The sequence below is a fragment of the Halichoeres trimaculatus genome, unplaced genomic scaffold (genome assembly GCF_033239565.1).
Source record: "Halichoeres trimaculatus isolate MK-OKI-2021-1 unplaced genomic scaffold, fHalTri1.1 fHalTri1_scaffold_1, whole genome shotgun sequence".
NCBI classification, from domain to species: domain Eukaryota; kingdom Metazoa; phylum Chordata; class Actinopteri; order Labriformes; family Labridae; genus Halichoeres; species Halichoeres trimaculatus.
Window position 1 is genome coordinate 26525122 of NW_027437179.1, and position 25814 is coordinate 26550935.

General features: G+C 37.2%; 2 protein-coding genes across 2 annotated transcripts; one reads left to right on the forward strand and one right to left on the reverse strand.

Annotated features, from left to right (window-relative positions):
- Positions 1 to 365: 365 nt before the first annotated feature.
- ppil1 (peptidylprolyl isomerase (cyclophilin)-like 1) lies at positions 366 to 2301 on the forward strand. The gene is made up of 4 exons (XM_074698246.1): positions 366 to 587; positions 991 to 1145; positions 1708 to 1776; positions 2023 to 2301. The coding sequence occupies exons 1-4, from the start codon at positions 532 to 534 to the stop codon at positions 2241 to 2243; spliced, it is 501 nt and encodes a 166-aa protein (XP_074554347.1). The 5' UTR covers positions 366 to 531; the 3' UTR covers positions 2244 to 2301.
- A 6347-nt stretch (positions 2302 to 8648) lies between these two features.
- LOC141787435 (sodium- and chloride-dependent GABA transporter 2-like) lies at positions 8649 to 25478 on the reverse strand. Its single transcript, XM_074665792.1, has 14 exons — positions 25387 to 25478; positions 17226 to 17360; positions 16989 to 17129; positions 16391 to 16478; positions 14573 to 14705; positions 12756 to 12890; positions 12565 to 12668; positions 11300 to 11424; positions 10733 to 10845; positions 10510 to 10647; positions 10257 to 10359; positions 9500 to 9600; positions 8913 to 9083; positions 8649 to 8819 (listed from the first exon to the last, which is right to left on the reverse strand). Exons 2-14 carry the CDS (start codon positions 17257 to 17259, stop codon positions 8706 to 8708), a joined length of 1500 nt encoding a protein of 499 aa, XP_074521893.1. The 5' UTR covers positions 17260 to 17360; positions 25387 to 25478; the 3' UTR covers positions 8649 to 8705.
- Between the last annotated feature and the right edge of the window lie 336 nt (positions 25479 to 25814).

Below are 25814 nucleotides of genomic sequence, written 5' to 3' on the forward strand. Positions count from 1 at the left end.
AGGTACATCTATCATCACCTCTTGATGTGCAGTATACTAATTTTCTCACAAGTCTAGTCTCAGGCATACCATCACTTCTAAGTTCACATGAGAGAACAAGTTAAGTTTTATTTATCTGGTTCAATAGACTGTTAAAACAGGGTTGGAGCACACAAAGTCTAATCCAAGAAAATTCAAATAAATCTCATTCTTATCGAATCACGCCACTTGGACACTTTTTCATTTGAAATGCATTTACCAGATGAAAAGGGCTTCAGTGCCGTGTCTGAGTCAGCAGGCAGACTTCACTGCTGGCAACCACGGTCCAAGATTTATGCAACATAACGAAGTACTTAAATGTCCAAGAACAATTATCCGTTTGGTACAGTAGGGGGTAGTAAACTGTTGGTGACTTCCTGTTATGCTGAAAAAGAAATGAGCGGCAACCCACGAAGAAGAATTCTCGCGGAAATCAATTGAATGAACGTGCTCTGTATAATATCACCCCCAGTTCCGATTTTTAGATTAAAAGAAGGTACTGTTTGAGAAATAATGTCGGGAATTCCTCCAGACACATGGCAGCCGCCAACAGTTGCTGTGGATACAACGTAAGTCTGAATGAACAGACCAGAATGCTAACTCAACTAGCCGGTTAGCCCGTTAGATAGCTCCTACGTTTGCTTCCGTTACCAGTCCTATTTCATTGTAGGCTAACTTTTCAGATGTACAAGTGCCTACATTACGAATTCCTGTTTTCTTTTTATTTTTTCTATGAAATGAATCCCCGCTCCATACGAGCACTTAAACGAACAAATGCTGCATGTATAGTCTTTTCACTAAGTCTTGCGTCATGATTCTTTATCAGCATAATGCACGTTCATTTTTCATCCCTATACTCGTCTCTCATAAAAACTCACATGACATATTATTTAACTCCGAAAGTTTTTGTTTTCATTAGACCTGTGCAGTTCCAAATATTAGAAAATTATAAACTCCTCCAATGCATTGCAGTATGGGGACGATTGTAGTGGAGCTCTACTGGAGGCATGCACCCAAGACCTGTAAGAACTTTGCAGAGCTGGCCAGAAGAGGCTACTACACCAACACAAAGTTTCACCGAATAATCAAAGACTTCATGGTGCAGGGAGGAGACCCAACAGGAACAGGTTTGTACATGTCATATATTAGTCAGCTCATCTGTTCTGAGCTGTCCAGTTAACCCTGTGGTCAATTTACATCAATATAAGTTTCCAGAAAATAAGTATATGTCTCGCCCCCAAATTCTGTGTAAAGTGGAGTTCAATTTATACTCTTAAACAATCCATGTTACTGGTATACATTAAATACTCATTGACACCGGTTCCTTATTTTTGGCACTATGCTTGTTATTGGTATCTAGGACAAAAGCAAGTGGCCATACAGCGTTGTACCTTGAGCAGTGCAAATCCTGCCTGACAAAAAAGCCACCTGAGCACAAGATTTGTCTGTATTGACCTTATTTACCCGACCTTACCGAAGAAACCTCAAACAATAGAAATGGGTTAGTAATTGAAACATGACCTGCTTGGCAAAAAATACGTGACTGAACTTGTAGGTAGTGCTTGGGCTATATAGTTCATATAGTTCTGTTATGAAACCTTATTCTCTCAGCATTATCCAAGCCTTTATATTTGCATGTGGCTTACCTGAGACCTGTTGTTTGATAATTGATATTTTGTCACCCAACAGGTCGCGGTGGAGCTTCAATATTTGGTAAACAGTTTGAAGATGAACTGAACCCAGAACTGAAATTCACAGGTAACCACAGTGTCTACTGAATTACTAATAAAGTGATGAGAGCTTATGTGTGTAACTGAATAAAAGTCATCTGCACACAATCTGCTGGTTAATACATGTGTCAGAACTTGCTCTTCTATATTATATTATTTTAAATGAAAACAGTACTTTTTAATTTATTGAGACTAGTTTTAACTCATTTATTACTGATGCGTACACTGTAGTAAAAGGTACAATGCCGCTCTTCTTTCATGTTTTACCTGTTAGGTGCTGGGATTCTGGCGATGGCAAATGCTGGACCTGACACAAATGGAAGCCAGTTCTTCCTCACTCTCGGACCTACGCAGTGGTTAGATGGAAGACACAGTATATTTGGGAGAGTTTATCAGGGGATGGGAGTGCTGAACAGAATTGGAATGGTGGAAACAAGTACTCAGGACCGGCCAGTTGATGATATCAAAATCATTAGAACTCATGTAGCAAGCTAAAAGAATGATTTTTGTATAATGTTGTTTTTGTTTTTTTTCAATAAATGGTTAGCTTTTATGATATGGTTCATGTGTCTTGTATGACATCATCAGTCCATGAAAGTACAGCAAAACTCAAAATCTAAGTAGGACAACTTAAAAACAAACTAACATTTTTAAGGTGCATACAATAGAGATCAGTGGCATTAAGTGGATTAGACAATCTAAATCGAAAAAAAATATTTGTAAGTCTTTTTAAATAAACATATAAATCTAAGTATAGAAATTATGTTTGTTTGTCAACATAGAATGTGCCATATTCTACTGAGACAGCAAGCTTTCACCACCATGTTGTTTTCTTACCACAGAATTGACAACTGATGACTCTGGCATTTGTTTTTGTTTTAGTGAGGGGCTATGATGAAGAGGGAAATTGTTTCTGTGTTCAGGATTTGCACTGATACATTTTTAAGGGTTAAATCTCGGAGGATCAGACTTGTCGTGAACCATAAGAGTGTCTCGTCCTCAAAGACCATGGACGGATTCACTGACAAAAGAGACATCCCAGGTTAAAAAATGTTGAGCTAGTTAACAACAGTATCATTTACTTGGCTGTAGGACTAACCTCCATGTTCAATTATCAAACAGTGTATGAAACACTACAGGACAACTACATCTTATAGGTGCCATATTGTGCCAAATTCACTTTTTACATGCTTTACTACCAAAAATATGTCCCTGGTATGACAACAACTTTTTTAGTTATATGTTCCTGTGCACATGTGTGCGTGTGTGTTTCTCAGTCTTTGAACTAGGTCACAGAAGGTGTTCTCTGTCATAGCTGAAACTAATGTATTAACTAGGTGGGAGAAAAAAACGAAAATCGATATATCAGGATTTTTTGTTTGACAATGTCAACTGTACCAAATGAATAATTGTTTTTGGTTATTTAAGTACTTAGTTTTCAAAAAAAAATTTTTTCCAATTCAAGTTCTTTGTTTTAAATTTTGTTTATACACTGAATTGGAAAAAAGTTACCACTTTTCTCCAGCAGAGGGGGAAATGTTTCTCTCTGACTCACGTGATTTGCATTTTATGGGAAAATATGGCTCCTCATATAGTCAGTTGACATTATCATCATAATTTAACTTTTTCACATGGTCTGGTGTTAAAGAAGCAAACCAAAAATCAGAAAAATTGTACATTTCGAAGAACCGCAATTTAAATTGAATCAGCACCCCAAAAATCATAATAGAATTGACTCGCGAGAATAGCATATCATTCCAGCCCTAATATTTACCCCCTTCTCTGCTGTCCTCTCACATTAGTATGCTCCCATGAGACTCCCTTAAAAATATATTAATTAAAAAAAAACACATTCCTCTCTAAACAGAGCTTAGTCAATAGCCTGGAGTAGTAGCCTCGGAGGCAGTTGTGGTGAGGTTAAGGCCAACGGGAAGAAACCTTAGCTGTCAAGTCTCTCTGAGACATCAGTGTGATGAAACTGCCATAATAATGAGATGATGTTCCTACAACTCTTTATGATATACGTCATTCATCCACACTGTACATGATTTCATTCACATGCAGACATGTAAATACATAAATCAAAACAAAATGAGCCAGTATATCTCAGAGGTTTTATTAGTCTATTCAAACTCATTCACATAAAGTCATATAAAAGACAAAGTTATATTGTGTTTATGAAAAAAAAAACAAATAAAAAAACTGTAAACTAATCCAGGGAGAAGGCACATATCTAAAAAAACAAAAAACAAAGTTAAGGTAGTGTTGAAGGCACTGTTGGATTTTTACTTGAAATTCAAACAGCAATATAGCTTAACACTTATTCTGATCATCCTGAGGAGGTATATCTATTTGGCAAAAATGCCAGCATTTATCTGTTATAAAATATAGTTAAAAAAGTTAAATATAACAAAAACTCAGTAAAATACTGGAAAAATGATTGAATTATCATTCCTCAATTCTACAACGTCAATGCCAGTCAGAAAAAAAGTGTTGGTAAGAGAGTTGCAGAACAGAAAAGTAAAAACAGCACCATCCAGTGTTTGCTTGTTTTTGGTTAGTTTTGGTTTCAGGTCACATAGGGAAAATAATGAGAAATCAAACATCTTTTTAACATCTTGACAGTGTAATGAAACTGTATTTAGACCTCAAGCCTTAGCTCACACAGCATACCTGAGCAGTGCTCAACAGCTGCCTTGCTTATGTTCTTTTAGTAGATATTCAATAAATGTCAATTTGGGTTAGAGCAGAATTTTCTGGGCCTTTTTTTCTGTTTTGCTGTGACATATTTCTCTGATATAGCCTTTGAACATGTGGTAAAAGGTGTGTTGTAGTAATATTGTGACTAAAGGACTGTACAAAAAACGTTAACACATTATTTATTTGCCAGGATCCACACCCAGCTTACAATGAAACTAGATTAAACTTCTGTTTGGCGTGTTTGGCACTTCATCAGAGTGGTTTGCTGGTGGTGTGACTGCTTGAGTTTGTAAACATGCACATGAAAAGGTAAATGAGTGAGCTCTGTGATTTACACACACTGCTCTGGAATGCTGTGTGAACCAGCCATCAAAGATTTTCCCTAATGGGTCCACGTGAGCGGCATGAGCTGTTTTCAAACATGAACCTCAGGCAATGTGCAGGAAATGAAGTCGAGGTTGATCAGACATCACATGAATTTGACACTAGGGGACTAGCAGATCCAAGTCCATTCAATGCGTGATTCAACAGATTTTGGTATTTGAGTTGTCACATGCAACCTTGCTGGGTAATGTCCAGACATGTGCAGGACTGAAAATATGTGTAAAAAGTCTGTTATACAAACAAAACAGAATAGCTGCTACTCATGTCTTTTAGTCAGGAAAAGAGCTCCAAAATATTCAAAGGTCACAGTTATGGGTCTGGGTTATTGAGATCTTAAACAGAAGGTTATTGTGGTCACAGACAGCAGTGTTCTGGTCTGCCAGTAATCTGTCAGAGAAACTGAACTGTTTAGTCCAAATGTGACCCAACAGGCTTCATGATAGTTCAGATCAAGTGTTCCCAAAATACTGTTCCCAAAGTCAGGAAGTTCCTGTATTCCATGCTTTGTACCCCTTTTGTGAAAATATATATTAAAAAAAAAATCACGTAAGTATAAAGGATAGACATTTGGGGTAATATGCTTTCAGTTAGCAGCTTGAATAATCTCAGCACCAGGCTTATTATCCCAAAGTACACTTTACATTTCTTTTTATATATTTCAAAATGTTAACACATTTAATAAAATGTGGCATAAAAATTACTCTCTGTACAGTGTGAAACTGTATTAATGCCCTTCCTAGAGACAGAAATAAAGATAAGAGCTTTTGTTGTAATATATAAACTGAAACAGAAAAATGCATTGTTGTCCTCAAGGTTTGTCTTAGGTGTTTGAGATTTGGATTGTAAAAAGGAGTTCTTGACTGGAAGTAGTATTTTGTAAATATACAGTTTACATTGTAGGTCAAATTTTGCTCTAAGTTTCTTTTTACAACATTAGCTGTCACAAATTAAAGTATTACAGCACCAGTTTTTCTGGCTGAGTAAAGAGGTATAACAGCTCCGACACCCCCAACCCCCAAACCTGTTTTTGTGGGATTAAGAAATGGATTTAATGTCTAAAACTTTCTTAGTCAAGGTTGTTAGATTTCAACCATAAAACAAAACCCTGTGGCGATTCATGCACATAGTATCCTTCAGTTGTGCAAGCTGGAGCAAACCTTTTAAGGGAAATTGCATAGTACCACTGTCCAACATCTTGAAAGTGAAAACTTAAACTAGTATCCCTGTTAACAGAGTAAACTAGAACATATGTCTTACTACTTGACTACCTTCTTATAAACTATGACAAACTGCTCAAGATAAAGATAAAACAAAGAAAAAACAACTGTATGTTATTTATATTAACTGTATTTAACTGCTCTTGACTCACCTCTTTGACCCTTGCCATCCTGCCCCCCAGTGTGTCCCAGGACACGTCTGTATACTGATCTGCCTTAACAAACACACCCCAGACCACCCCCGTCTGTAGCCTGAGTGACTGGATCCCAATGCATGCTAAATGCATCATGGGTGTATTTAACACCTGTGTTTAAGACCTAAACCGGTTGACCACAGGTTGATTTTGGGTGTAAACATGGTGCGTTCCATTTGTACTTGGAACTGGGAAGTCGGGAGTGACATCATCTCCAAGTTCAGTGTTTCAGTTGCCAAGTTGGAAAAACTTGCATATATGCATATATATTATATATGGCTGATTTGCGACAAACACTATTCAGAAATCGAAACTGAGAAATGCAGACTTCCAAGTACAAATGGAATGCACCAAAAGTCAAAAAAATTGAAAAGTTGGGCAGTAACACACAGTCAGGGAATGTGACTTCTTTCAACTTAGGACACAACTACTTTATCATATCTTGACATAGCTAATTTAAGCTTATATATATATATATATATATATATATATATATATATATATATATATATATATATATATATATATATATATAAAAGCTTAAATTAGCTATGTCAAGATATGATAAAGTAGTATATATAAAGTAGTATATATATATATATATATATATATATATATATATATATATATATATAAAAGCTTAAATTAGCTATGTCAAGATATGATAAAGTAGTATATATAAAGTAGTATATATATATATATATATATATATATATATATATATATATATATATATATATATATATATATATATATATATATATATATATATATATATATATATATATATATCAACACACACATACATACAGACAAATACACACATGCTCACTGGGCACTTTATTAGGCACACCTATCCAACTGCTTGTTTCCGCAAATTTCTAATTAGCCAACCATCTGGCAGCAACTCAATGCATTTAGGACATGGTCAAGAAGAACCGTTGCAGTCTGAACCGAGTATCACAATGAGGAAGGAAAACATGGCATGGTTGTTTGTGCCAGACGGGCTGGTCTGAGCTTTTCAGAAACTGCTGATCTACTAGGATTTTCGCGTATAACCATCTCTAGGGTTTACAAAGAATGGTCAGAAAAAGAGAAAATATCCAGTCAGCAGCAGTTCTGTGGGCAAAAATGCCTTGTTGATACCAGAGGTCAGGGGAGAATAGCCAGACTGGTTCCTGAGCTGATAGAAAGGCAACAGTAACTCAAATAACCACTCGTAACCGAGGTCTGCAGAAGAGCATCTCTGAATGCACAACACGTCCAACCTTGAGGCAGTTGGGCCACAGAAGCAGAAGACCACACCCAGTGCCACTCCTGTCAGCTAAGAACAGGAAACTAAGGCTACAATTCACACAAGTTCACCAAAATTGGACACTTGAAGATTGGAAAAACGTTGACTGGTCTGATGAGTTTTGATTTCTGCTGTGACAGAATTTGGCGTCAAAAACGTGAAAGCATGGATCTATCCTGCCTTTTATCAATGGTTCAGGCTGCTGCTGGTGGTGTAATTGTCTGGGGGATATTTTCTTGGCTCACTTTGGGCCCCTTAGTACCAATTGAGCATCGTTTAAACGCCACAGCCTACCTAAGTATTGTTGCTGACCATGTCCATCCCTTTGTGACCACAGTGTACAAATCTTCTGATGGCTACTTCCAGCAAGATAACGCACCATATCATAAAGCTGGAATCATCTCAGACTGGTTTCTTGAACATGACAATGAGTTCATTGTACTCAAATGGCCTCCACAGTCACCAGATCTCAATCCAATAGAGCACCTTTAGGATGTGGTGGAACGGTGGGATCATAGATGTGCAGCCGACAAATCTGCAACAACTGTGTGATGCTATCATGTCAATATGGACCAAACTCTCTGAGGAATGTTTACAGTACCTTGTTGCATCTATGCCACGCAGGATTAAGGCAGTTCTGATGGTTAAAGGGGGTCCAACCCCCTAGTACTAGCAAGGTGCACCCAATAAAGTGGCTGGTGTGTGTGTGTGTGTGTGTGTGTGTGTGTGTGTGTGTATATATATTTATATATATATATATATATATATATATATATATATATATATATATATATATATATATATATATATATATATATATATACACACACACACACATATATAATATACATATCATCTCTATAAAAACCCTCTGATGATAATCACACACTATATTCAGCATTCAATGTATTACATTAAATAGACCACCGCACCACAAAATTCAAACCTCTAAATGAATACTACCACCATGTATTCTGTTAAGCCCCACAGTAGAATAAAAAATGTGTGTTTGTATATTATACACACATGTAATAGAGAAAGAGAGAGAGAGAGAGTAGATGAGAGATTGGAAAATAAAGTTATAAAAAATATATAAAGCCATTTTTATATCACCATGAAAAAGCCTTAATGAGAATTAGATCTCTTGTGAGTGTGACCAGACCATTTGTTACATATTTCCATTTTTACCATCATTGCGCTCATGTAGTGGGACACGCAAGCTTGCCATGTCCTTCGCCATCACTGGAAGATCATCTGCAGCTCTGGAGCTTTGTTTGAGACGCTGTAGGAGAAGGTTAAAAGTTTTATCAAGAATATCACTTGCTGGGGAAAAATTTAAAATGCTTCTCCAAATCAACAAACATTGTGTGTTTACCTGCAAAAGACTGCCCTTCCCTTTGGCCAGTTTGCAGACCATGGCCAGGGGAATCATGATAAGAGATGACATGGCCAGAAACCAGCCGATGCAGTAGGCCCACCAGGGGTAAACATAAGTGTTGTTAAACTTCATGGGGGTGTACCTCAGAAGCAAGAAAACAAGGGTGCCCTTTTCAGGGAGAAAAATGAAAAAATATATTTATAACAACACAAAAATAAGCCAATTCGTATACTCAAATGTTTATATGTATACATACAATGGGACAAAAAAGTATTTAGTCAGCCACTGATTTTGCAAGTTCTCCTGCTTAAGTAATATGGTTACGTTACAAAGTATTGAGTTGAACTTTTGTTATGGACCAAATACATGGTTTCCACAATAACTTACAAATAAATTCATTAAATCCTACCATGGTTTCCTGGATTTTTTTCTTATTTTGTCTGTCATAGTTGAAATGTACCTGTGATGAAAATTACAGACCTCTCTCATCTTTCTAAGTAGGAGAACTTACAAAATCAGTGGCTGACTAAATACTTTTTTGCCCCACTGTCGGTATTCAGTTTTCATTTAGCTAAATAACTTACAGAGCAAATTACTGGGGTACCATACATCCAGCAATACTTAATCAGTAACAGAGGCTTGTACCCGATCATGTCTTCAATGTTGTCCCTGAAGCGATCAGCACCTGTGACAAACCAAAACAGTCTTAACTACATGAGCTCTATACCAGCTACACAGGATCCACAGCTTTCCTGCTGCTGTGATCAAAATTTTAAGAGCAGCTGAAAGATTGCATAAATCACTTCTTGTTCCATAACCCTTGGGGCCTTTTTAGAAATTCAAAATGACTGTCTTATTGCATCCGTCATTGGCAGTGGTGGTGCATTGCGAGAGGCCTTAACATGCAGCTCAACAATCAGACCATGTTCAAATAGAGAAAGCTTTTTTCCCTTTGCCATGAGGAGGTCATGATAGTGTGAATACCTGACAGAAAAAAAGATATTGAATCCTCATTTGTGTGCAGATTTGGGTTCTGAAAGACTGAGGTCTTACACTTTTGATCTGCTAATAAACAGCCTATTTCAATTTAATTGTTGTTTGCAATTAACTGTTTACTCATTTTTCGTCTCACTCCCATTTCTTCTTTTTGCATTTTGAAGTTCTTACTTAGAATCTTTTTAAGGTCCAATGTTGCAAAATGTAAATTTGTGCATTTTTTTTCTACTGGTCTTCAATTTGATCAGGTGTGTACATGTGACTGCACAAACATAAATACTCTGTGTTTGGTGTGTTCAAGGTGAATGCAAAGTTTGGAAAAAATTGCTGAAAAAAGTACATTACCATAAATCCATCCAATAATCACTGACTGTAAAATCGCCATCAAAAGAAGAGTTGGACCACTGCACACATAATGGTCAAAGATCTGCAAAATGTATGCACCTGCCTAAAAATGGAAGCAGCAATAAATTAGATTGGAAATCACTCTTGGGTTGTTGAAAAGCAGTGCGCTGGGTGTCCATTTATTTGACTGCAGATATTTTGTGCATATTAGGTTCTCAAGTAATCTCTAATGTCAGAACTTTGAACAGCTTACCTCTGAAACTAATACCAGGCCAAAAATAAAGCAAAGAGCACAGATCAGCATCAGAATAAGCTCTCTGCGATATCCCTTTCGAATCTGAGCTGGATAGACATCTGTAATGGATGTCATCATGCTCTCAAGCCCAGCAAACTGCCAAACGATGGAAAATTTGAAAGTTAGTATAGGAATAACAAAAGGGAGAATTTTCAACTAGGTAAAGGAAACTGAAACTGACCTGACCGTCAATCCCTAACAAGATAATCATGGTGAAGAAGCACACAGACCACACTTGAGGCCATGGCAGAAGGGTCACAGCTTGAGGGTAGACTATAAACACAAGGCCAGGGCCTGTAGATTGAAACCAACAGTGAGGGAAGGAGAAAAATCAACTAAAACTTTGTGCATGAAGATAATAAAACTACTTTTTGCTATTATTAAAAAAAATAATAAAATGCAAGTTATAGATTGTTTACAATTTCATTAACCAATGGTTTCTACTGTTTCTAGTGGTAATGTTCCGAGCACAGTACAAATTTTTTTTTTTTTTACCTCATACTTCTTTTACCCTTTTAGAAAGAAATGCAGATCTGCATTTGCAGAAAAAGAATATCTTTTTTCCAACACTGATACTTAAAATAACCCCATACATTTGTATTGTCATAACAGATCAAAGTCAGGATCCAACTGCATTGAAATTTTTCCACAACCCATGCATGTCAACCGTCATTATGCATGATACTGCAAGTAAAAAAGGGGATAAAACTTCATGTTCTGACTATTTTCATCAGCTTTATTGCCATACCTGACTCAGCAACAGTGGAAATGTCAACACCCTGTGTTTTTGACATGTAGCCCAGGACTGAGAAGATGGCAAAGCCGGAGATAAAGCTTGTACCACTGTTCAGCAGGCAAAGAAAGAAGGAGTCCCTGCAAATTCAGGAAAATTGACAGTGTCACTACTTAAATCTTAGTGACCAAAAGCTGTTAAAATAACATATCTGTTGCAGGATATTAACATTCAGAACAAGTATGCAACAATTCAAGATCAAAACAATGATGAAATACTTTTACTTTAAAAGCTGAGCTGATAAACAAATCAAAGAAAAACCCTGCTGGCCCACCTTCTGAAAGAACTACATAGATTTTTTAATCTTACAAATTAATCTAAACCACTTTATATGACAGTCTTGTTAATATTAATTTAATAGCTGCACTCTGCCCTAGATGGGTTGCTTCATGTACAGCATTGTTTGAGTAGAGCTTTTATCCAATTAGAATTCACCTCTCAAGATTCAAAGTGTTTATTGTCATATGTACAATTAAGAAACCTGTTTGCCCATACAATGCAATTCTTCCTTTGCTGTCTACAATGAATGCCAACAATTAAATATTATTAATACTTCTGGGTAAAAGTAAGTGCTGCATTTAGAGTGAATAAAGATGCTTTTTATGGACTTCAGATAATGAGATTCTGAGTTTAAAGTATCATCACAGTCCCAATATGTCATGACCTCTAGCCTCTAGCTAGCTCAGTCGGTGGGGCTAACTGTTCTGAAATTATCATAGTTTAAAGAATCAAAATTTAGAGCTGGTGTGAACTTGTTCACATAATTTAAAATTAAATAGTATTATGCAATGGTTTAGGATAACATGGAAAGCTCAGTTGTAAAATGCACAGCCCACTTCTGGTAAGCTGGAGTCATGAGTGCAGTTGTGCGTTGTTTCGGTTTTTATGGCCAGCGTTGGCAAGCAAGCTGGAATTCTGCTGTTTACATGGCGTTTTCATTGAAAATCTCTCTTACCGTATATCCCACAACTAACACCACCGTCAATCTGGTTCACAATATATTTTCAACTTTATGAAGTTAGCTGGGTGTGACTTGATTTAAAAGGTACTTGTTTGTGGTCTAAGTCAAACATTGGTGCCCACATTCTTAGTGTACTTAACTAAATGTGCTGTTGAATGTCCCAACTTAGAAAACTGATTTTCCATTAGCCACCAAGAATACTTAAAACTCCTTTTACAGTTGTGAATTTTCCTTAATGCCACTGCTATCAAGTAGTCACCTGTAACAGTTGTTGTTGTACTTGTTGTAGCTCCCAAGCGTTGTGAGACATCCCAAACATATGGCATACGAATAAAATATTTGTGTTCCAGCATCCATCCAAACCTATAAACCAGTGATATATCATTTCACTAACAACAATCCTACTTTTGCTATATAAAAATTTAGTTGTTTTTGCAATCAAGATATTACCTGGGGGTCAGCCAGCCTAGAGGAATTGGGGTACAAGTAGTACTTGATGCCGTGGAAGGCTCCTGGAAGGGTCAATCCTCGAAAAAGCAGCACCACCAGCATCACAAAGGGGAAAGTAGCGGTGAAGTAGGTAGCCTGGGTTTTGATAGAAAGAGGCATTTTTTAATTGAAAGAGTGGCATACTATAATGCTTGAATTCACATGTACAAAATTTTGAAACTAATTTAGGAAAACAATTAACAGCTACACACAAGCACATGGTTGTGGGGCCTTGTGGGAGTTTTGATATTTTTTCTTTATGAAATTATTATTTCTTTCCCCATAGTTTAGGAGTTTTGTAACTTTGCATTACACTATTACACAACCAGGGAGTGATGCCAGTACAGTGACTTTTCCACTCTTCCTTTTTGCAGCTGAACAAGATGTAAAACATTTCACCTCTTGAATGACACCAGACTCTGTTGCGTCTTACAAAGCACGAGATCAAGTTTCTCAACAGGTTCAGCGCCAGTGAAGTTATCAAACCACTCAACAACTTAAATAAGGAAAGCCTCTTGTCTTTTTCAAGCTGGAGGCATCTAGGGGAAAAAAACAAAACAGCAGTTGGGAGTGATTCACATAAGGTAGTCTAGGTGACCAGATCTATTTCAGATGTCTCTGTCACATAACAGCCTGCCAATCAGGCTTACTTTCCCACAAACACAGACTTCATTCTTCAAACTTCAAACAAAATGACAGACTCGGCTTGTGGCCAGCCGTCACTCCATGATGTTAAAAAGTATATCACTAATCTCTTTTAACACCTTGGGCTTGTAAGTGTTTGTTGTGTGAGAGGGGATCACATGTGGCTGCAGGTGTACTGCAATGACAGGTTCAGGATATATTTTGATGAATACACAATATCCATTTAATTACTCACCTCTTCATTTGCCAGAAGAGACAAGCACGGATTGCATCTATGATCTTGATTTTCCTGAACTGTCTGTTTTAATGAAGTCTTATGAACGCGTTTGATAACTGCCGATTATATAGGAACACTAGCACACCTTTTTCTTCGTTTAATAATGTCAGACAAAGAAGTACTTATGTGAGATTAGACTTAGTGAACACATGAGAATGAATTGATGCTTTGGTAGGAAAAAGCCCCCCCTTGAGCCAAAAGAACCTGCATATGCTTCTTAATTTGGCCTTGGCATTATTTTTTTCATAACCACTGGCACTCTGCCCTGCTCAATGGGCACAGCAGCCTGATAGACAGTTTCAGACTGGGGTGTGAAACGGTTTCAAATTGCTCACAGCCATAACGTGCTCTTATTAACAAATGTGTTTACTTAACCCGGGCACTGATTACGAAAAGGTTGTAAGGAGAGAAAAAAACTGATTTGCCTATTTTAAAATGGCCTTTTACCTCAGCAAGTGATGCAACAAAACGGTTGGCAGCAAAAACGGGTTATAGAAAAAATATGACGTAAGTTAAGCTATTAGAATTGTTAAGGCCTGTCTCTTTTAGTCTACTCTGTCAGTAACACATAATTATTCTTGAAGACATAAGTCTGACAAATCATGAAAGCAGGCCTTGTTGTAGTTTTTATTCCACTTTTACTGGATGTATTTGGGTTATAGGGTTATAAAGAACACTTCTCACTGTTATGTACTGTGCGTGAGAGGACACATTTATGTGAGTTTAGAGACTTTTGAAACATTACCGAGTTTTCTGAGTTTTGAAAGTAAAAATGAATGTATAAATTTAAAAGAAGAATGGCAAAAGGAGTTATATATTTTTTTTAGTAAGACAGTTAAGATCTTTTTTGTCTCACCTTTCCTGTTGATCTCACACCTTTCCAGACACAGAAATAGCAGATTACCCATGCCAGAAGGAGGCACAAACAAAGCTCCCACTGGATGTGCCCCAAGGTTTCGATGCCAGATGAGATATTGAGCACCCTTCGTCTAGAAGGAACAAAATGTTAAGTACATTTTTGAGGAAAATTGTTTTTCAAGATTACCAGCTGCATGTATCTGATGTAAATAAAAAAGTGCTAGACATGTCCACTTAAATTCCAGGTGGCATCCCCAATTCTTAACAGTAATGTATGGGATGGCTGTAGTGCAGTGGTAAAGTTGGTCATCTCTCAGTCAGATAGAGGATGCAGTCACAGGCTGGAGCATCTTTGGGCAAGACACTGAACTCCAACCAATTACAGACTTTGCAATAAGTCTGTATTTCTTTGTTGTTAAATGTCCTTCATTTCAGCATCTTCATCGTCTAATGATGCCTATGAATGATGCTTTCTCCATTGGGGGGCAGGAGTTCAACATCTTTAGGTGGTGAACTGACAAGATAATTGTTTTAATATGACCACATGAAAGATGAAGATGCCCCATACTAGGATTGCCTTTAAATGTCAAGATAAACAAGGGTGTGAAACACATAAAGAGCACTGTCACAGTCATAGATAATTAATGAAGTAATCACACCTGTGATTGACATGTCAATTAGTCTAAGAGAAGACCAGCCAAAGTGTCATGATATTACACGTTCTAATATTCCGCCTGCTCTCATCTCAGCACACAGGTGTTTTCAATTATTCCGGCTGATTAAACCACTGTGAAAAGTGAACATCTGTGAAACTTATTCTGGATGATTGTGTCTGCAATATGATCCTAACTAGTTGAAAAAAAAAATAAAAAAATTACACACACACACACACACACACACACACACACACACACACACACGTACATTTATATCTTCACTCCTGATGAGATACTTCCTCCCAAAAAAACTCAAAGTGAATGGCCTGTCATCGGTCATCTAATAATTTCATCACAGGTATTTTCTATATTTGTGTATTTTGTTGTTTTGTATGTGAAGTGATATGATGTATAATTAATATAATTAAGTATCTAAAAAAAGTTATATATATTTATATATAAAACACGTTTTATTTTGTGTGTTTGTGTTTATATATTTTTATCTATATCTATATATCTATATCTATATATATATATGTATTTATATATATATATATATATATATATATATATATATATATATATATATATATATACACATATATATATATTTCTTTTTTTACACAACATCCAAACAGTGCATGCTTGTGTGTGGGGAGGATGACTGAACCTGACCCAAAAATCTGAGCTAATTATGCATCAGAATGTGATTGAGGGCGACAGGTGAAATTATGAAAAGGGTTATTCTGTAAGAGTTGTTATTAAGGTTTTGTGATGCACTCTCTTCACACCCAGGAGTTTTCTGTTGTTGCTGAATAGACCGGTAAAATTAGTGGGTGCTGCGTCAGGGGTTACACAAGGCTATGAAATTTATTACAAAAGCCTTAAATGTGAACGCCATCCTGTCCATACTCGTACACAGACATGTCAGTGACTCAAGCAACGTTTTTTCACACCCAACCCATGTCAGACCATACTTGTGGTTATGTGCACGAATAGCTTGGGTATAACTTTAGATAAGCACAGATGTTTTGTAACATCATTATACAAAGCTGGTGTTAACATATTTTGAATGTATTACATGTGGATCTTAAAATTTACATCCAATCAAACACAAATTTATGTTTTTAACACATTAAATTATATGGATAAAAACCTACCGCCAAAACTCTGTGACAGACGATGTTGCATTTACTGGTGTAGTCCAGTTGGAAGTGGCATTGAAGTTGTTCAGTATTACACAGGAATCTGTAATTTATTAGAGTATCACCAAAAAGTTTAAGCTAACAACGGCTGCTTAACTGATGCAGTATCAACCATCATCAATTTTTTGGTTGTTAAACAGTAGAATTAAAGTTATCAGACTAATTGCTGACAAAATCAGTACAATATTTCAGTCTTGTTAGAGCATGATTTGTAACAGCAGACCTCAAATGTATTTAAGAATGTAATAAAAACCCAAATTTAATAGTTGGTTGATAATTTAATAAAGGTTCTGAGCCTGAAATATGATAAAATGTAACAATTAAATAATAATAAAATAGTTTTTACATTTTGGGCACAGCATCTTGTTACATTATCTAATATTTATAACATTTTGGATTTTAATACATTTTTAAAAAATCTCATTCAGGTCACTGTTACATTTCTGGCTATAACAGGCCTTTACCGGTTTAATTTACTACAAAAATGAAATAAAACTAATCATAACACTTGAATGGCAGTGTGTAGTTGAGAGAATGGTGAGAGTGAATTTACTTGTATTCCATGTATTATTACAGCTGGTCCATGGCAGGCTGCTGGAGAAGGAAGAAAAAAAGTAGAAGAATGCCCAGGCTAAAATCACCATGTAGCTGATAGAGCCATAGAAAATGATGATTTGACTCGCATATCCCAAGCCTGGAAACGGAGGAATATGTAAGCATTGAGCTGTCAAAGCATTTTTTTCTTAATTTGCTCCAGTCTAGCCTGTACATCCCAGCAGGTGTACCTCACCTTCAAACAAGGGGCAGACCTTCCTCCAGCACATGATTCCTCCCAGACTGGTGTACTGTCCCAGTGCTGTCTCCAGTATGAACAGAGGAATGCCACAGGTGATAAGAAACAGGACATAAGGAATGAGGAATGCACCTGCAAGTGTAAATAAAGCCTGTCATCATGCAAAGTTTATCACACAGGTGCTACATTTCTTTAGATTCCCTGATTTTTTTTATTGCAAATATTTCCACAACACAAGCAATGAGAGAACGTATTCACAACACTAGTTAAAAAAACAAAACAAAACAGAATCCCACAATGCACTGCACTTTATAGAAACATCTCACTTATATATATCTAGAGTTTATGGCTAACAAAGTGATGTTGTTGGGGAAATGCTATACAACTAAGGAAAGTAAAATAAAGAGCACAAACACCTGGTCTACTTACAGATGCTTTTTAACTTAAAAACTTGAGCTTCCTAATCAAAATAGTTTCATGTGGTTTATGTCACTACCAAAGACAACATGCTATATGTCATTCCTCAAATCAGTATCGTGAAGAAAGATGCAAATATGAAATGCAATGTGAAAGTGAAATGACTGACAAGAAAAGAGGAAGAAGGGACCTCTGATAAGCTCACGGCGTTAAATGATGGCTGAGTGGATCAGAAATATTTTGACACGCAAAAAAAAAATTACCAATCATAATTAGACACCAAGTTTTCCTCGGGGGCACATGCTGTAAGAAGGGTAATTTTTTTGGAGCTTTTTATTTTTTAAGAGTTTTGCCAATTTGAGGGCATGCTTGTCTTGTAGAGGGCATGAGATTACTGACATTAGTGTTGAAGTTCTCAAGAAATACATTGACACTGTGCCGAAGACGTAGCTGCTTTGATAATTGCTGTGCCCAGAGAAACCACCTGCAAGTTTCATGATCGTGATTTTGGGGCAAGAAAGGTTGATATAGATCTATCTATCTATCTATCTATCTATCTATCTATCTATCTATCTATCTATCTATCTATCTATCTATCTATCTATCTATCTATCTATCTATCTATCTATCTATCTATCTATCTATCTATCTATCTATCTATTGTGCAGACATTTCTGTTTTGTGGGTGTGAAATAAAGCAATTTACAGCATTTTGTCACAACACATTCAGCTTGGGATTTCTATTAGATGCTATGATATAAATAGGTCTTTACACTGTAGATTTCAACAGCTGAACTATTGAATGGATGATTGCTTTGGAAAGAAAGCAGAGGAAATGTTCAGATCCAAAAGGAATCTGACTCTTTGCTGTGAGTCATTTATTTTTGATATGCTTTCTTTAAAAAAAAAACAATGCAGTTGCCCAAAACGTCTATCATCATTATCAGTCATCATTTAATATAATTAATTGAAGAAAAAACATAGAATACCTCTTGTAGAACCTTCTGTAGATTTTGCATGCTAGAGACTTTAAACACATGGTTGTGATGATGATTGAGAAACTTCACTTTGGTTTTGTGTAACATTGCTACAAGTTAGGCTCACTTTAAGGGATTCATGTAACAAAGTAAAGGAAAACCGAATTTTCCCTTTTTTTTTTTTTTTTTTTTTACTGCAGATTACTGGTATTAATGCCAGATTTGATTAGCCTTATAAATATTTTCGATTGAATTTATCCAGGAGCAAGTAAGAAGCAGGGGATGGAGAGCTCCTCAGGTTTATAGGTGCTGATTTATTCAGGATTTTTCTTTGGCCAAAAACGATTTAATACTTGGCAGGGATCTTTATAAGTGTGCTGGTATGCTGAGTGGAGGCAGTTTGTGGAATGAGATGCAGGTGAAGATTTGGGTGGGAAAGCACGTGTGTGAATGCAGGCCACATGTGTCGGAGGAGGAGTGGGAACAGATTTGCTGCTGGGTGGGGTCAGGTGATGAAAAAGGGGGAGAGACATCTAGTGGACAGGTTGGGCACAGCACATCATGAGGAGATGGAGGTTTGGGAGAAGAGGACTGGGGCTAAGCCAAATGGGAGTTTCAAAAAAAGAAAGAAGGAACTGTAGAGAAAAAGATTAAACCTGTATTCTCAGTTCCACATTGTTGCAGATCATATCTGTTCGTGTTAATAGTAGTTTTCGAGCCTCAAAACAACAGCATTCCTAATGTGTTTGCAGCTCCTGGTTATCAAAGAAACACATTAAAGTTTTCTATTTCACCTGTCTTTCACCTTTCTTTAAACACCTCAAGAGATTAGAAATGTATCATGTTGGTGGCAGTTTCCCCCATGAGAACAATTCCCTAAAACACAGTTGTCAGGGTTGGAGCCAGTTTGTCGAGAACTTCTCTTCGCATCGTGGGAAAACCATCTAAGCAAGACAATATTTCCACCTTCATCAAGGGCTTAATGCTTTTGACCCATGTACTGTTGTAGGGATAATCTTCATGACCTGCTGACATTTTTGTCAAGTTCATTTTGAAAGGATCCCTTCATAATATACCCATCAAAGCTCAGATTCATTAAGATAGTTATACAAATCCCTCGCAAATCCCTTTTTAATGCCCTTTTTTCATCAGGTTTTCCTCACTCCTGACTCCTTTGAGTGTCATTGTCTAGTATATGGCCAAAAGTATCCCTGGTTTTTTCCACTGTAATTGAAATCACTTCTGGTTGATTTTGCTGTCATTTATTCTGCTCCATTTTACTTCTATACTTCTTCCTATGTAAGCTTTTATCTACGTGTAGTTTAGTTAAATGCTGTTAAAAATTAGCTCTTATCCACTGCTTCATTTACACTTCATTAAAAGCATTTACAGCCTTTAAATGTATTCCTATCTAAGTCAGTTATTGTAGATTTGCACCATGCTTTCTTTATTCAAATAATAGATACCAGTCAACCTCTATTCTATTAATTTCAGCTCATAAATAAATAACTCATATTCTTTATTACTGTATTGTGGGGACTAAGAGCTCAACTTTTCCACCACAGTATCTGATTTCTTTTTTGGCCTCCTAATCTGTTTTGTGTGATCACCATCACATCAACTGTAACTGGCATCATTTTATAGCAGGTGTTGAATCAACGTGACGTGGATCCAAGCTTTGTGGCTTCTAGTAACTTTGAGAATGCATTTATTGCTCTACTGTAAATCCATGAATGAATTTATACTGATGCCTCACCTAGAAGCCATATGTATTTGTGATAACACTGATATAGTACATGACCTTTTCTAAGGACAGGTCACATGTTTAGAGATCACTCTGAGACATATTATACAGCTTTGGCTATGCTTTAAAGAAAGGCTTACAAAGCCAATGACAGGGGTGACAAAAGCACCAGGTGCAGCTGAACCACTTGGGCTCTGGCGCTAAAGGGCGAGGGGCATAAAGAAGTGTCATATCCATCATTTTTATGTCACAGTTTGTCTCAATTGGTTTGGCTCATTTGTTGAAACAAACATTACATTGTCAAAATAACATGGACAAACTCCTAACTACTTTGCAATTGTTCACAACATAATTGAATTTCTCATTCATTTCATCAAATTGCAAATGCCTTAGTTCATTTTCGCAAATGACAAAGTACAGGTAGCCTACAGTTGGCACACTCAGCATAGATTTAGCACAATTTTCATGTGAATAGATCTTGTTGATCCAAACTGACTGTTGATTCTCAGTCTGGTGGTCAGTCTCTCCAAATATGTTGGCATCATTTCATTGTTTGAGCCATCACATGACCAGTAGTCTGTTCAATTGTCATCATTAGTCAACATTATATCATGAATATACAAATCTCTAGAAACCTTTGATAAATTGATGAATTGATAAATCAAAAACCAGGTGAAACTAAGACTGGAAGGAGGAGTTTCACACATCTTAGATGATATGACAGGTGCTGTCCATGATTGTGATGTCCACGAGAATCTATGGCCAGAGAGACAGTGGCGAGTGGATGGTCAGGAGAAGGAGGGTGAGTACAGGGACTAGGGAAGAAATGTTAGCTGTGAAACTCTAGATTTATTTACATCACTACATATAATTTGCCTTGTTTTTTGTTTATGAGTTTATATTACAGTGTATTGGGCTTTACACGTTTTCTTTTGACTCTGATGTAGGGAAGTTACTTTATGTGTTTGAATAATAAAGGCTACAATCTCCTTGGCAGTATGAATGCAATGTGTGATGTCAAACCTTTGAGGCTGCTCTTACCGTAAAAATCCTACTTCGTTTTCACTGCGTTTCAGATGAATGATGACTTAGTAAATTGGAAGTACTGTTGAGAAGCAGTAGTTGGGACTTGAGTAATTTTTTGCAGACTTCCTTGAGCCTGAGGCCTGTAGGATGAACCTCTAATTGTTGAGTATAAGTTACTCTTCGTTATGGAGAGGGATGAGGAATGGGGTTCAACTTTACAATACTATAGTATCGTAAACTCGTCGTAAAGTAATGTACATGCACATCTATTGTGTGTTTGATAAAATTTGGCCACCGTGTGCTTCATGATTAAAGTTCAAGTATGCACATGACTGTTTCTGGGGCTGACAAAATAAGTGTGTATGCACATAGCTCCTGTGCTTTTATGTTGGACCGGTCAGTCTATTCATCCATACATTAACCTCAGCTTATCCAGGGTCATTAGTCCAAGCAAATCAACCCACAGAGCTCTCCCCCCAGCAATGCAAAGCAGGTGGGATATTCAATCCCTTCAATGAGTTAGAAGTCTATCCTAAGACCGTCTCCTAGGTGGATATGAGCAAAACACCTCTAAGCCTCTTAAGCGAGGGGCCCACGACACATCCTTATCAAGCACCCAAACTACCTCGACTTGCTCCCCTCAGTGCAAAAGAGTGCTCTATTTCAAGCTCCCTCTAGATGTCCAAGTTCCTAACACAACCAATAAGATTGTGCCCAGCCACCTTAAGGATGACCCAATCCACCTGTCAGTCTTGAGTTCTATTCCAAGACCTTGAGATACTTGATTACCTTCACTGTTTTTCTTTTTCCACAACCACAGAAGCTTCAGCCACCCTAACCACCTGGTATCTATCAGCTGCCTATGCAGATCACTTGGCTTGCTTAACATCTTTGCTGGATTGCTGCCCTCCCACCCATAGACTCCGAGAGGGCTGGGTACTCTGAACTTCTGTTCTATTCTGCAGGGTAAGCACACCAATGTTCAAACCAAGTCTGCCGCCCTGCACACTCTCGTTTCTTTAGGCTGAACCCATCTAGGCACAATAAAGGAAAACCTGGCAACCAGACAATCACCCTCCAGCCTCCCCCCACCAGGTTAGGTTCCAGGGGCATGTATCTGTGTCCCTCTTCCAGGGAGAGTCCCTTTTTCCCCTTTTGGCCGGTGTATGGTCGATTCATGGAGGTTCTATGAATTACCCTTGGTCTTGACCCCCCCCCCAGGGACCAGTTTACCTCGAAAGACCCTACCAGGGGCCAAAGCTCCCAACAACAAAACTCCCCTTCACCACATTAAAGTTGACGTTGTTTTATGCTGATCACAGTGTTCAAAGTTACTCATGTCTACAGCTATACTGAATCTCCTCAGGTTTTAAATGACCTGGCTTTGCTAAATACTGGCAATTCTGTATAAGAAACTGTTATTTTAGTACAGATGGAGCTGCTGTTTGTAGTTACTGGTTGATTTGAATGAGTTGAGCTGTTGGCGACTGTTCATGTTACAACCCACTGGCATCAACTCCCCCAAAGCTCGGCCCCTAAATCTATGTGTGGCTGGCTATAACACACAAGTGTTACCTGATAATGTGAAAAATGAACAGAAACAGTCAAAGATGTTGGTGCCTTGCATGGACATTTAATGGTGCTATATGGCTCTGCTATTTGGCTTGGTCTGCCATTTCTTCCTATTAATGGTAAGAACTGTATACAACTTTTTTTTGTTGTGCAAAAACACAGACAGCTAGTGGACTGTGTGCAAAAATTTGATGAAATTAACAGACATTGTCTTGGATAAGATCAAAGTGAGTTTCAGACAAAACAGTTTTTCTGTAAGTGAAGCGTAAACATTTTGAAGCACCTCCTGGTGACTGGTTGCAGTGTATGTCATATAGCTGCCCCCTTGATGTTAAGAGATGAAATATAGATCAAACCAAAAAAATCAAATACACCTGATACAACATGCTTACTGGCATGACAGTTAGTCCTTATTACACTGATTTATGGGCAATTTCTCTTTTAATGGAGAAGCTTACTGCCAAATAGTGAAGTGATGCCAAAAAGGAGATGTCATTTTTAGGACTGACAGCTGTCAGTGTAGCTCTTGGGGCATTTCTTACTGCAGTTGCAGAGCAGAGAAAGGACAGAGAGTGAAAAGCCAATGAAAACTAACACAATAGTTATGGAATTTTCCATATCCGAGAAAGTCTGTTTTGAATCAGTTGTAAAAACTTTGGGATCTGTGTGGTTTTATCTGTAACTTCATTTTGTCCTGTTAGAAGAAGGGTGTGATGTCATTCCTGTGGCTCCACCAGCCAGATTGGCTCTGCACACGTCCTGGCTTCGTGATATGTAACCTGCACGACTAAAAATCACTCAACGTGCGTGTGTTTTTTTCCTTGCCCTTTGTTTATTGTGAATGGAGGTGAGTCATATTTATCTATAGCAATGGATAATAATCTGTCACAATAGCTCGCTTTGGATATGGTTATTGTAATGAACTATGGTATGGTTATCAATGTGTGTGTATTGTATATAAGCGCTGTCAATGTTAAAACAATCCACTTTTGGTTTGTTTTGTTTTGGGTTTTTTTGAGCATTTTTTACACTTTGGTATTATTTTAAGTGCTAGTGTGCAGTTTAAATTGCAGATGATTAATGCAAATGCATTCATTCAATCAACAAAAAATGACCATGTTTGTTTTGTACCTATTTTGAGTGCCAGTCATCTCTCAAGTTACATTTTAAAAGCTTTGAAGAACTTTTTTCAGAGAGTGCCAAACCTAAGACAAAAAAAGAAAAAATATTTCAGCCCAGAATGGAAAAATTCCTTCTGGTGATTTAAAAAAAGTAACCAGAAATCATCTAATTTAGGGATGAGTTGTTTTAACTGGACAGGAAGGACGTTAACTGCAGTCCAATACTTTTATTGCTGAAGTGTGATGGAAATTAAATAGTCATTTTTTGAACTCAAGTCAAACAACTTGAACGTGTTAATTGAAAAAGATACCCTTGGTTGCACTCCTAAATCTCTTGAAAAGTTCACCTTTGAGTATTGTGTTTCCAAGAGTTAGCTAATCACAGATTTGCCTGGAACAGCTTGAGTTGGATCCAGCAACAATAAACTTTGTCACTAGAAATAGGGCTGATAAAAAACAGTAACAAACAATGACAGCGACTAAAAAAAACAAACAAAAAAAAAAAACAACAAAAAAAACATGTGTACTGATCAGATAACAGGTGAAGAAAATGATCAGAATGGTTTTGATTACCAGTATTATCATATAATGATGTTTGTGACACAACCAGGACACTTAAACTTAGCCATCAAAACACTTGTGTAAAAAAGAAGAGCTTGTAAAAGTGCTGAAATCGGAGTGATGTGACCTCTTTCTGGGGACGATGGGAATTTGTATGTGTGAGGAATTCAGTAAACAATGTGACGCTCCTTCTTGCATAAACATGGGTATTACGTTATTGTCATAGCCTTTTGTAACCTGTCAGTTCCTTAGTCATCAGATGTGAAGCAAAGGGGGGCACAGTGGGGGATAGTGGAGTTTTACAGCACACAGAAATAATAAAAATGAAGCCTGCATCAACAGAACACAACAAACCTATCAGCTAATCACATATATGAGTGAAAAGTCTGTTTTGTAAGGTGTACTCTCTTAAAGTTCACTGTTATTAATTTTTCTACATCATCAGGGTTTTTTTTATATATATATTCAGATCTATGTATGTATTGGAACAGAAAATTTTTTAGCAGGCAACTACCCAAGCATGAAATATATCTTGTTATTAGTAATGAAATGATGCAGACATAAAAACAAAATACTGGCCATTCCCTTTATTTCATGACAGCAATCACAAGAGTTTAGAAAAAAAAAGTTTGAAGGCATTAGCTGCACAAATGTAATTTAGACAAAAACTGCTCTTGAATTAAGTTCAGAGTTGTGAAGAAACACTTTCATTACAGAACAATAAAAGAAGTTACACTTACCACCACCATTCTTGTAGCAAAGATATGGAAATCTCCAGACATTTCCAAGTCCAATGATAGCACCAGCCACAGAAAGGATGAACTCGCTCTTGCTTGCCCACTTGCCTCTATCCTGGATTTTTTGTGATGTGGTCTTGGGAGGGATATGGCACAGGCTGCGCAGAAAGTCTGCCATGCTGCTCAGGGAGAGATAGTCTAATGGCAACACTGGCAAAGATCCTTGAGTTTCAGGACTGCCTGGGGACTGTCTGAATTTGAATGGACTTACTTAATTATGAGACAGCAAAGTATTCTAGCCACAAGGGGGACCTCTCGAAGCATTATACAAAGCAACCGCCCAGCATCCAAAGGACTCACAGGAGGGTGAACTTGTGTGACTAATTTCCTTTTGGCTATGTTATGGAAGTCTCTGAAAGTTGGACTCGCTC